The sequence below is a fragment of the Nomascus leucogenys genome, chromosome 24 (genome assembly GCF_006542625.1).
Source record: "Nomascus leucogenys isolate Asia chromosome 24, Asia_NLE_v1, whole genome shotgun sequence".
Taxonomy (NCBI): domain Eukaryota; kingdom Metazoa; phylum Chordata; class Mammalia; order Primates; family Hylobatidae; genus Nomascus; species Nomascus leucogenys.
Window position 1 is genome coordinate 26,124,775 of NC_044404.1, and position 13,436 is coordinate 26,138,210.

General features: G+C 45.5%; 1 protein-coding gene across 3 annotated transcripts in view; it reads left to right on the plus strand.

Annotated features, from left to right (window-relative positions):
* Window positions 1–13,436, plus strand: part of CEP85 (centrosomal protein 85) — a 48,853-nt gene that overhangs the window by 13,821 nt on the left and 21,596 nt on the right. For all 3 annotated transcript variants that reach the window (XM_030805053.1, XM_030805051.1, XM_030805052.1), the window contains exons 4-7: window positions 7,819–8,513; window positions 10,606–10,739; window positions 11,153–11,270; window positions 12,923–13,108. In XM_030805053.1, the coding sequence (XP_030660913.1) occupies window positions 7,819–8,513; window positions 10,606–10,739; window positions 11,153–11,270; window positions 12,923–13,108 (1,133 nt within the window). The remainder of the gene's footprint in view (window positions 1–7,818; window positions 8,514–10,605; window positions 10,740–11,152; window positions 11,271–12,922; window positions 13,109–13,436) is intronic.

The following is a 13,436-nucleotide window of genomic DNA, read 5'->3' on the forward strand; positions in this document are numbered from 1 at the left end:
AGTAGCTGGGACTACAGGCATGTACCATCACACTCAGCCAGTTTTTTTGTTTGTTTGTTTTGTTTTGTTTTGTTTTTTGTTTTGTGTGTGGAGTCAGGGTCTCACCATCTCACCCAGGCTGGTTCTTGAACTTCTGGGCTCAAGCAGTCCTCCTGCCCTGACCTTCCAAAGTGCTGGGATTACAGGTGTGAGCCACTGCACCCAGCCCCTAGCATTAATTTTAATAGTTTGACAACTATGTGTATAATGGGGACTGTGCTCAGTAACTATTGAGTAGAATTGAATCATAGATTTTGAGGTACACAGGACTTCAAAGATCGCCTCTGCTCATTTTGATTGGTGAGTAACAAAAATTCCCCAAGGAGTTAAGTAACTTGCCTAACATCATATAGCTGGTTATCAGATTCTGGTCTCCTGACTGTGTAATATTCTTTCTATCAATTGTGTAATCACAAATCTTACTGTTAATTTAATTTTCACTTGTTAAGGTTTTGTCTACATTTGCAGTCATAGGACCTTTTTATTTTGATTAAATAATAGATATTTTTAAAATCAATCAATGGTCTAGATTTTTCCCCCATTGAAATGACCAGCTGTATTTAATTCAGTTACATTGCTACACAGATTGTGTGTGTGACTCTCTTTTTTATTCTTTTGGGAAAATACTTATATTTCTAGTGCATTCTTTTAAAGTTGTAATAGTCTTCTTGAGATAGGGGTCAAAGATATTGGTCTAGAAGTTTTTTTTTTTTTCTTCTTCTTCTTTCTTCTTCTTTCTTCTTCTTTCTTCTTTCTTCTTCTTTCTTCTTCTTTCTTCTTCTTTCTTCTTCTTTCTTCTTCTTCTTCTTCTTTTTTTCGAGACAGAGTCTCTCTGTCGCCCAGGCTGGAGTGCAGTGGCCCAATCTCGGCTCACTGTAACCTCCACCTCCTGGGTTCAAGTGATTCTCCTGCCTCAGCCTCCCGAGTAACTGGGATTACAGGCACGCACCACCACGCCTGGCTAATTTTTGTATTTTTAGTAGCGACAGGGTTTCACCATGTTGGCCAGTCTGGTCTTGAACTCTTTTTTTTTTTTTTTTGAGAAGGAGTCTCGCTCTGTCGCACAGGCTGGAGTGCAGTGGGGCAGTCTCGGCTCACTGCAAGCTCCGCCTTCCGGGTTAACGCCATTCTCCTGCCTCAGCCTCCCAATTAGCTGGTACTACAGGTGCCTGCCACTATGCCTGGCTAATTTTTTGTATATTTAGTAGAGACGGGGTTTCACCATGTTAGCCAGGATGGTCTCGATCTCCTGAACTCGTGATCCGCCCGCCTCGGCTTCTCAAAGTGCTGGGATTGCAGGCGTGAGCCATCACCCCCAGCCCTAGACGTTTTTTAAACTGCTATGTTTGTTACATACCATGATGCTAATCTTAACTCTTTTTGTGTGTTTGTTTGTTTTGAGATGGTCTCACTCTGTCACCCATGCTGGAGTGCGGTGGCGTGATCGTGGCTCACTGCAACCTCCGCCTCCCGGGTTCAAGCGATTCTTCTGCCTCAGCCTCCTAAGTAGTTGGGATTACAGGCACGTGCCACCACACCCGGCTAATTTTTGTATTTTTAGCAAAGATGGTGTTCCACCATGTTGGCCAGGCTGGTCTCGAACTCCTGACCTCAGCTGATCCACCCACCTTGGCCTCTCAAAGTGTTGGGATTATAGGCATGAGCCACTGCTCCTGGCCTCTAATCTTAACTCTTACACATTTTGTTCATGAATCTAGCTTGCAGTCTAGTTGACAAGAACCCCTATGACTGGTATACAGCATAGTTCATTGTTGCATCTTTAAATTGAATAGGCATGCTTTTGATTCCACCCTCTTCACTAAAGTGTTTTACCTTGGAAGATTCTTGAGGGACAGAGTAGAGGTGGGTACTGAAGAGTTCAGAATGCTTTCAGCTCTTTGCAAAAGACTGAAATAGTCACTGGCGTAATTCAGGCTACTGAATCACTTCAGGTGTAGACTGAAGTGACTGAGATTTGGTAATAGCTGAATCTACCCTTACTGTGAAAGGAAGTTTGCTCAAAAATGAGTTGTTTTTTAGGGTAGGGAGGGGGCATAAAATGTGGTTAAGTAGGGGAGAGATTTAGAACTATATTCTTAAAATGGAAAAACCCCAATATTTTTGGGAACTGTAGATTTCTGTAAATAAAAATCACATATCCCATGCATTGTATTTTTTAAAGAGATGGGTCTCGCTATGTTGCCTACACTGGAGTGCAATGACTGTTCCCACAGGTACCCATCATAGTGTACTATAGCCATGAACTCGGTGGGGCTCAAGTAATCCTCCTGAGTTAGACTGCTGAGTAGCTGGGCCTACAGAGGTACACCACCTGCCTGGTTCCCATACACTAAATTTTGAATGCCTTTGAAAATTGTAGAAGATAGAGGTCCCTTTGAAAATGAGTGTTGCTATTTCGTTTCAAAATATTCTAAACCACAGACCAGACTTATGGTGTAACTCAGAGGTCCCCAACTCCTGGCCCGTGGACCAGTACCAGTCCATGGCATATTAGGAACCAGGCCACACAACTGGAGGTGAGCAGCAGGCGAGCAAGCATTACTGCCTGAGCCTGCGCCTTCTGTCAGATCAGTGGTGACATTAGATTCTCATAGGAGCACGAACCCTATTGTGAACTGTGCATGTGAGGGATCTAGGTTGCTCAGTCCTTATGAGAATCTAATGCCTGATGATCTGAGGTGGAACAGTTTCATCCTGAAACCATCCCCCCAACCATTGTCTGTGGAAAAATTGTGTTCCACAAAACCATTCCCTGGTAACAAAAAGGTTGGGGACCGCTGGTGTAACTTTACATTTCATAGCACAGTTAGTCTGAATCAGGCAGTTTACTTAATATAAATAGATAAACCCAATAGATAAGTTAAAAATGTGGACAAAGACCTCACCTTAATTTTCTAATATGTCCATTTATCATCTATAAAAAATTAGAAAAGCCATATTCTTCTGGGTCAGTTGGTACTTTTCTTCTTGGCTTTGGTTTTGGCATTATTTTGGGGTTATCTTAGTCTATTTTCTCTTACTATAAGAGAATACCTGAGACAGTGTAACTTACACAGAAAAGATGTTTATTTTGCCCATGGTTCTGGAGAGTGGGAAGTCCAAAGGCATAGTGACAGCATCTGGCGAAGGCTTTTGTACTGTATCATAACATGGTGGAAAAGCAGAGACCACTAGAGTGAGCCAAGCTTGCCTTTTTTTTTTTCTTTTTTTTTTTTTTTTTTTTTTTTTGAGACAGAGTCTTATTTCTGTCACTCAGGCTGGAGTGCAGTGGTGGGATCTTGGCTCACTGCAGCGTCTGCCTCCCAGGTTCAAGTGATTCTCCTGCCTCAGCCTCCCGAGTAGCTGGGATTACAGGCACCTGCCATCATGCCCAGCTAATTTTTGTATTTTTAGTAGAGACGGGTTTCACCATATTAGCCAGGCTGGCCTTGAACTCCTGACCTCAAATGATCTGCTTGCCTCTGCCTCCCAAAGTGCTAGGATTACAGGCGTAAACCACCGTGCCCAACCCAAGCTTGGTTGTTTGTTTGTTTTTTTGTTTTTTTTTTGAGGCAGAGTTTAGCTCTTGTTGCCCAGGCTGGAGTGCAGTGGTGCAATCTCGGCTCACTGCAACCTCTGCCTCCCGGGTTCAAGCGATTCTCCTGCCTCAGCCTCCCGAGAAGCTGGGACTACAGGCATGCGTCACCACGCCCGGCTAATTTTGTATTTTTAGTGGAGACAGGGTTTCTCCATGTTGATCAGGCTGGTCTCAAACTCCTGACCTCAGGTGATCCGCCAGCCTTAGCCTCCCAAAGTGCTGGGATTACAGGTATGAGCCACTGTGCCCGGCCCCAAGCTTGCTTTTATAACAACCCACTGCTTTGAGAACTAACTCACTTCTGCTAATCTATTATGAGGCTTCTACCCTCATGACCCAGTCACCTCTTAGAGGCCCTCACCTCTTAATACTGTTACATTGGCAATTAAGTTTCCAACGCATGAACTTTTGGGGGACAGACACTTTCAAACCACAGCAGGGGATATGGGCTCAAAACTGAATTTGGTGAATCTGGAGAGAGTGGTGCTATGGATGGAGAATGGAAGGAGGTATTGCAAAGTTCGTGGTAGCAATCCCTCATGTGCTACAACCTCACAGTCTTCTGTTTTGTAATTACACTATGGGAGCAGCGACCCTTGGTAAGAACTGATGCTATGGTGCTGTTATGGAGGATTTAAAACATATTGCTTATGGTTAAGCACAGTGGCTCATCCCTGTAATCCCAGCAATTTGGGAGGCTGAGACAGGTGGATCACTTGAGGTTAGGAGTTCAAGACCAGCCTGGCCAACATGGTGAAACCCCGTCTACTAAAAATACAAAAATTAGCCAGGCATGGTGGCGGGCTCCTGTAATCCCAGCTACTCGGGAGCCTGAGGCAGAAGAGTCGCTTGAACCCGGGAGGCAGAGGTTGTGGTGAGCCAAGATCGTGCCACTGCACTCCAGCCTGGACAACAGAGTGAGTGAGACCCCATCTCAAAAAAGAAAAAATTGGGCCAGGGGCAGTGGCTCACACCTGTAATCCCAGCACTTTGGGAGGCCAAGGCAGGCAGATCACCTGAGGTTGGGAGTTCAAGACCAGCCTGACCAGCATGGAGAAGCCCTGTCTCTACTAAAAATACAAAATTAGCCGGGCGTGGTGGACCATGCCTTTAATTCAGCTACTCAGGAGCCTGAGGCAGGAGAATCGCTTGAACTGAGGAGAAGGAGGTTGCGGTGAGCCAAGATCGCGCCATTGCACTCCAGCCTGGGCAACAAGAGCGAAATTCCATCTCCAAAAATAAGAAAAGAAAAAATTGTATTTCTTACTAGTCTTTGAAGTCTTTATTACTAGCAGTCTGCTTTAACCTTGTGTACTAGTCCTATATTGAAGTTGTGAGACATCAGAAACTGGGTCCTTTAACTGAGAAATTTCTTTCTTGGTCCTGAGAGACTAATGCATGTTATCAGAACTTATTCAAGTTTTTGTTTCGTTATGGGTGTGTGTTTTTTTTTTAGTGTGGCCTTTTATATATCCCCAAGATCATCTTCAGTATAGCAAATTAGATACTATGCATATAGTATAAGGCTTGCATATCTTTTTTTAAAGTATTTATTCCTCCTGTCTAACTGAAATGTTTTACCCTTTGATCAGCATCTCTTGATTCCCCCTGCTCCCAGCTTCTAGTAACCACAATTATTCTCTGTGTTTCTATGTGTCGAGGTTTTTTTAGCTTCCACATATAAGTAAGAACGTGCAGTATTTGTCATTTTGTGCCTGGCTTATTTCTCTTAGTGTCCTCCAGGTTCATCCATGTTGTTGCAAGTGACATAATTTACATCTTTTATAAGGCTGGTATTCCATTGTGTATATATACTGCATTTTCCTTATCTATTCGTCCGTTGATTCTGTAACTTGGCTATTGTGAATAATTACTCAGTAAACATGGGATTGTAGATATCTCTTTGACATACATATTTCATATCAGTTGGATATATACCCAGAAGTAGATTGCTGGATCATATGGTAACTATTTCTAGTTTTTTGGTGTTTTTTTTTTGTTTGTTTGTTTGTTTTGAGACGGAGTCTCGCTCTGTCGCCCAAGCTGGAGTGCAGTGGCACAATCTCGGCTCACTGCAAGCTCCGCCTCCCGGGTTCATGCCATTCTCCTGCCTCAGCCTCTCCGAGTAGCTGGGACTACAGGCGCCTGCCACTACGCCCGGCTAACGGGGTTTCGCCGTGGTCTCGATCTCCTGACCTCGTGATCCGCCCGCCTCGGCCTCCCAAAGTGCTGTGATTACAAGCGTGAGCCACCGCGCTGGGCAGTTTTTTGGTTTTTTGAGGGACTACGTACTCCATTGTTTTCCACAATGGCTGTGTTACATTCCCACCAACTGTGTACTAGAGTTCCGTTTTCTCTGCATCCTCTCCAAACTTGTTATCTTTCATCCTTTTTTTTTTTTTTTTTTTTGAGATGGAGTCTCGCTCTGTCGCCCAGGCTAGAGTGCAGTGGTGCGATCCTGGCTCATTGCAACCTCCACCTCCCGGGTTCAAGCAATTCTCCTGCCTCAGCCTCCCGAATAGCTGGGACTCCAGGCGCGTGCCACCACACCCGGCTAATATTTTGTGTTTTTAGTAGAGACAGGGTTTCACCGTGTTAGCCAGGATGGTTTCGATCTCCTGACCTCGTGATTCCCCCTCCTCAGCCTCCCAAAGTGCTGGGAATTACAGGCATGAGCCACTGCGCCCGGCCTCATCTTTCTGATAATAGCCATTCTGACAGGTGTGAGGTGGCTTGCCCATATTTTTAAAGAGTTGCTTAAAGACAGGCATGGTGGCTCACACCTATAATCCTAGCACTTTGGGAGGCTGAGGCGGGTGGATCGCTTGAGCCCATGAGTTCGAGACCAGTCTGGGCAACACGGCGAAACCCCGTCTCTCCTAAAAATACAAAAACTGAGGTGGGAAGATCACCTGAGCCTGGGGAGGTCGAGGCTGCAGTGAACTGTGATCACGCCACTGTGCTCCAGCCTGGGTGACAGAGTGAGACCCCACCTCAAAAAAAAAAAAAAAAAAAAAAAAGTTGTTTAATGAGAAGGTAGTAGCTGATCTATACTCACATAATTCTGGGAACAATTATAGTATTTGTTGTTGTTATCTGAGTGTGTTCTGTGTTGGTTGGTGGGGAGAAAAAGAAACAAGTTGGTAGTTGCTCTTCTCCGTGGTAGATATGCTTGATTTGGGAACGAGTACTGAATATAGTTGAAAAGAGAAGAAATTGGTATTCCTTGTTTCCTTATTCAGTTTTCTGCCTGCTGAAAGCAATAAGTATGTTACCTCACATTCCTCCCTTATTGTTTGCTTGCAGTAGTCCCCCTCAGAGTAGTACTTGAAAATTGGAAATAGGTAGAAATGTGAATCTTGTGCAGTAGGGCTAATCAAGGGTTGTCTCCCAAGACCAGGCAGGAGCCAAAGGAAACATGAATTCAGTCTGAAGGAAAAGTTTAAAAAAAAACACAGTTGGGTACACACAAGGGGGCAAGTGAAAGGCAAAATATAAAATAGAGGATTTCAGTGTGTACCCAATTGAGAGTGCTCACTGTGCTAGAGTGAAACCTGAGAGTTACTAAGAATAACTTCACATATCCAGGCAGTCAGGTCGGGGTATGGGAGAGAGAACAGAATCCTGCCTCAGATGCCATACTCCCTGTCCTGCATACTGAGCAAGACTGTCTAGTTCGCTTCATTCTTCAGATAGTTTGGACTCATTGCTCACCTTCCTGGGGGAGCTTTTGGAGGTCTCAGAAGATTCTGGCGACTCTTGGAAAGGATATTTTTATTAGATTTGATTATAGCTGAGAGTTGTCCAGCTTCCAGAAGAGTAGGACCTAACTCATTTTCCTTAAGTAAGTAATTTTTTTTAAGTTTAAAATTTTTAAAAAACTTGTTTAAAGTTTTTCAGCTTTGTCTGTTGACTGACAAGATTTTTTTTATTCCAGTACGAAGGACTAAGTTAAAAGTGAAGCCATTATTGCCTTTTGTTAGTTTACCTTGTGAATGGCACTTGAGATCCCGGAACATACATCTCCCAGTTTGGTTGCCGTGTCTTTCTGCCTGATACTTTTGATGATGGTGCTCTCTCTGCTTGGTCTCAGGACAGGCCGAGAGCTTCTGGCATAGCATTCAAACTCAAGAAAGCTTGTTACTTCAATTTTTACTTATGGGAGACTATTCTCTCCACAGATTTTTGCAGCTCAAGTGGCAGTCCTCCTTTCCAGCCCATCAAAAGCCACGTAACCATTCCAACAGCCCATGTGATGCCTTCTACTTTAGGGACCTCTCCTGCCAAGCCAAATTCTACACCTGTTGGACCCTCTTCCTCTAAACTCCCTTTGTCAGGGTTGGTTGAAAGTGTGGGAATGACAAGAAATGGAGACCTCGGTGCAATGAAACATTCTCCAGGCCTCTCTAGAGATCTCATGTATTTCTCTGGTGCTACTGGAGAAAATGGAATTGAGCAGTCCTGGTTTCCAGCAGTGGGCCATGAAAGACAAGAAGAGGTGAGGAAGTTTGATATTCCTAGCATGGAATCTACCCTCAATCAGTCGGCAATGATGGAGACACTTTATTCAGATCCTCACCACCGAGTCCGCTTCCACAACCCAAGAACCAGCACAAGTAAGGAGTTGTACAAAGTGTTGCCTGAGGCCAAGAAGGCACCGGGCAGTGGGGCAGTGTTTGAGCGGAATGGACCACATTCTAATAGCAGTGGGGTCCTCCCTTTGGGACTCCAGCCTGCTCCCGGGCTCTCCAAGCCTCTGCCCTCTCAGGTGTGGCAGCCGAGTCCTGACACTTGGCATCCCCGAGAGCAATCTTGTGAACTCAGCACTTGTCGGCAGCAGCTGGAATTGATTCGTTTACAGATGGAGCAAATGCAGGTAGAGGTCTATCTTTCCTTGGATTTTCTAGGTTCTGTACAGTTCTTAGAATTGTAATAGCTTTTGTCCTTTGAGTTTTGGCTTAAAGAAAATAGCTGTAAAAAAAAGGAAGATGTTTGTAGACAGGAAATACAGGCTTGTGAGCTGTTGGCCATTGAATCTGTTTGGTGGTCAAATTAAGCACCAGATGGGGTCTCCAAAATAGCAAAAGGTTACAAAGGAAAACCTAAAAACGTATTTATACCAGTCACTAGGCTAAGGTACTTTCACATACAGGATTTTATTTAATCTTCATAGTGTACTAACGAGGTAGATGTAGAAACTTACCAGGTTCTTAGACTACATAATCTGTCCAGGGTCATAGAGCTGGTAATTGGTAGAGCTGGGGTTTAAAAACCATCTTTGAGGCCGGGTGCAGTGGCCTACACCTATAATCCCAGCACTTTGGGAGGCCAAGGCAGGCAGGAGTTCGTGACCAGCCTGGCCAGCAGAGTGAAACACTGCCTCTACTAAAAATATAAAAATTAGCCAGGTGTGGTGGCATGCACCTGTAGTCCCAACTAGTCAGGAGGCTGTGGCGGGAGAATTGCTTGAACCTGGGAGGTGGAGGTTGCAGTGAGCCGAGACCGCACCATTGCACTCCAGTCTGGATGACAGAGCAAGACTCTGTCTCAAAAAATAAATAAATAAATATGAAATCCTTCTTTGAGCCCCTGTGTTCTGTCTGCCACTTTTGTAGTTTCTTTTTTTTTTTTTTTTTTTTTTGAGATGGAGTCTGGCTGTGTTGCCCAGGCTGGAGTGCAGTGGCGTGATCTCTGCTCACTGCAACCTCTACCTCCGAAGGTCAGGTGATTCTCCTGCCTTAACCTCCCGAGTAGCTGGGACTACAGGTGCGTGCCACCACGCCCGGCTTATTTTTGTATTTTTAGTAGAAACGGTTTCACCATGCTGGCCAGCCTAGTCTCGAACTCCTGACCTTGTGATCTGCCCGCCTCAGCCTCCAAAAGTGCTGGGATTACAGGGGTGAGCTACTGCGCCTGGCCTATGTTTTCTTTTTTTGTTGTGTGTGTGTGTGTGTGTGTGTGTGTGTGGTTTTGTTTTTTTTGTTTTTGTTTTTGTTTTTTGTTTTTTGGAGACAGAGTCTTGCTCTGCCGCCCAGTGGCGTGATCTCGGCTCACTGCAACCTCCACCTCCCAGGTTCAAGCAATTTTCCTGCCTCAGCCTCCTGAGTAGCTGGGACCACAGGCGCATGCCACCACGCCTGGCTAATTTTTTGTATTTTTTATTAGAGACGGGGTTTCACCCCATTGCCCATGCTGGTTTAGAACTCCTGAGCTCGGGCAGTCTGCCCACCTTGGCCTCCCAAAGTGCTGGGATTACAGGCATGAGCCACCGCGCCCAGCATATTTTCTTTTAAAAAATCCTTGTGCTGGCTGGGCGCAGTGGCTCACGCCTGTAATCCCAGCACTTTGGGAGGCCGAGGCGGGCAGATCATGGGGTCAGGAGATCGAGACCATCCTGGCTAACGCGGTGAAACCCCGTCTCTACTAAAAAAAAATACAAAAAAAATTAGCCGGGCATGGTGGTGTGCGTCTGTAGTCCCAGCTACTCGGGGGGCTGAGGCAGGAGAATGGCGCGAACCCGGGAGGTGGAGCTTGCAGTGAGCCGAGACGTGCCACTGCACTCCAGCCTGGGCAACAGAGCCAGACTCCATCTCAAAAAATAAATAAATAAATAAAAATAAATCCTTGTGCTGCTGAAGAGTGGGAAGGAAGGGAGCAGACATATTCCCCTTCCTTGGTTGGTGAGGACATCCTAGCTCCTGGTTTGCCTCTGTTGCTAGATAATAAAAGATAACTGACCTTTTCTTAGAAACTAGAGCCTTTTTGAACAGGGAGTGTTCAGTTGGCAGAAGCCTTCCTGGCATGTTCTTTCCAGTCATGCCTCAGAGCTAAAATTATTTCATAAACATTGGGCCTCATCAGGCTGAGCCAAGTTGGGCCTTGACTACAGACCCAGCTGATTACTGCTCAGGTGTTTTCAGGCATGTATGGGTCAAGATCAAGCTCATCTGGGCCTACTTGCCTTTCAGCTTCAGAACGGAGCCATCTGCCACCATCCTGCTGCTTTTGCTCCTTCACTGCCCATCTTAGAGCCAGCACAGTGGATCAGCATCTTGAACAGTAATGAACACCTTCTGAAGGAAAAAGAGCTTCTCATTGACAAGTAAGAGGGCAAGGGGTACCACGGAGCCAGACTACTCTCCCAGGCCCCATTGAAGACACCTAATGGAGTCTTCCCAAGGGCAAAGCATTCCTCCTCTGTTTAGGTCCATGTCTTGCCTCATGGTGGAGGCAGTTTGATAAGCAGCCTAGTCGTATATATAACTAATATAATAGGCCAGTTATGTATTTCTTCAGGGGCTCTAGGGAATGCCTAAAGGGGGTAGCCAGTTCATTGCTTCTGATCTTTTCCTCATTTCCTCTCAGTGATCTTTCTCATTTGTTCTTCTTCCTTCAGAAAATAGTGATTTCCAGAATCTAAGATCTTGCTTACGTAATAGGGATTGTACTTAGTAGGGGCTCATACTGTGAGGGGTTAGCATCAGGACCCTGACCTGATTCTACCGGCTTGTGCAGGCAGAGGAAACACATCTCTCAGCTGGAGCAGAAAGTGCGAGAGAGCGAACTGCGAGTCCACAGTGCGCTCTTGGGCCGCCCTGCCCCCTTTGGTGATGTCTGCTTGCTGAGGCTACAGGTAAGTATTGGCCATCAGGATGGCATTCTGTTTGTCATAACTCAGTGTCTTCCCTATGCTTGACACCATTAGGTATCCAGGAGATACAAAAGAGATCAAGTGATATAAGTGTCCCTGCCCTTAAAGAGTAAACACACTAATTATAAAGCACCCTTTATCATGCCCTTGTGGGGGCAGAAAAGGCTAAGAACCAGGTGAAAGTCCAGATACCTGGGTGTGAAGACATACTTGGAAGAAAGGTAGATAGTAAGGTCCTAGAGTTGGGTGATGTTATGAGAAGTCTTAATCTTCTAGCCCTGGCCAAAAGGAGAGAGAGGCAAAGGTAATGCAGGATTTAGAGCCATTCTCTTTTTTTTTTTTTCCCCTGCTCTGTCACCCAGGCTGGAGTGCAGTGGCACAATCTCGGCTCACTGCAACCTCCGCCTCCCGGGTTCAAGCAATTCTCCTGCCTCAGCCTCCCAAGTAGCTAGGATTACAGGTGCCTGCCACCATGCCTGGCTAATTTTTATATTTTTAGTAGAGACGGGGTTTCATCATATTGGCCAGGCTGGTCTTGAACTCCTGACCTCGTGATCCACCTACCTCGGCCTCCCAAAGTGCTGGGATTACAGGCATGAGTCACTGCACCCGGCCATTCTCATTTTTATCCTCCATATCTAGGAGCAGCTGAAGAAGATAATATTCTCACTGAGATCAGTGGTTGTGGGGCTTGAGAGTTTGAAAAGCCTGCTTTGTTGACCAAGCTTCTGCAATTTGGGCATTTGAATGTTGGATATTTGACAGGTTATAGCACTGGCTTTGCTACCTAATTAAGGCAGTATCCTGTCTCATAGAATCAAAATGTTAAGAGTGGGAAGTGCCTTAAAATCTAGTTAATTCTTCGAATTTACTGATGAAAGAATTGAAGCCCGAGAAAGAGGAAGACCTTGCCTGAGATCATATAGAGAATGAGTGGAGGGAAGCCAGGCTTTGAGCCCAGGTCTTCTAATGTCTTGTCCTAGGTTCCTTCCAGTATACAATGGCTTAGGTATTGCTTTAAGGCAGTGGTTCTCAAATGTGAGTGTGCATCAGAATCCCTGGAGCGCTTGTGAAAATACAGATTATTGGGACCCATCCCTACAATTTCTGATTTGGTGGGCCTAGGAGTTAGGCTTAAGAAATCGCATTGCCGGCCGGGCGCGGTGGCTCACGCTTGTAATCCCAGCACTTTGGGAGGCCGAGGCGGGCGGATCACGAGGTCAGGAGATCGAGACCACGGTGAAACCCCGTCTCTACTAAAAATAGAAAAAAGAATTATTAGCCGGGCGTGGTGGCGGGCGCCTGTAGTCCCAGCTACTCAGAGAGGCTGAGGCAGGAGAATGGCGTGAACCCGGGAGGCGGAGCTTGCAGTGAGCCAAGATCGCGCCACTGCACTCCAGCCTGGGTGACAGAGCAAGACTCAAAAAAAAAAAAAAAAAAAGAAATTGCATTGCTAACAAATTACAACATCAGGTAATGCTGATGCTGTTAACCCTAAGACCCAGTTGAGAACCACTTCTTGAAGAAATTCTTGGAGAAAAATGATATTTGACCATGAAGTATGCTGGGAATAAGTAAAGTACATGAGACTATAAGGGTAGAGAACAGTTACATATTGAGAATCTTTCTGGCAGGAATTGCAGCGAGAAAACACTTTCTTACGTGCACAGTTTGCACAGAAGACAGAAGCCTTGAGCAGAGAAAAGATTGACCTTGAAAAGAAACTCTCTGCTTCTGAAGTTGAAGTCCAGCTCATCAGAGAGTCGCTCAAAGTGGCGTTGCAGAAGCATTCTGAGGAAGTGAAGAAACAGGAAGAAAGGGTGAGCTGAGTAGCTGATAGCCCTAATTCATAAAGAAGTTGGCAGTCAGCTGTCTACTCTAAAGCCTAAGCTGTTTCTGACCCCCATTCCTGGAACTAAGAGGAGACAATTGGGTGAGATCCTCCACTGGCTTCTCACACAGAATCATCACAGATCTCCTTTTTGCTAGAAATGGAACTCTCCTCCCTCCCTCATTTTTGCTTCATCTCCACAAAACCACAACAGTCAGAGAAAGTTGTATGATCCCTCACTGTCCCAGGTTGTGCTGTGCAATGTAACACCAGCTGGTCTGGGTAGAAAACCAACCTGACTACTCATACCAGGTGGC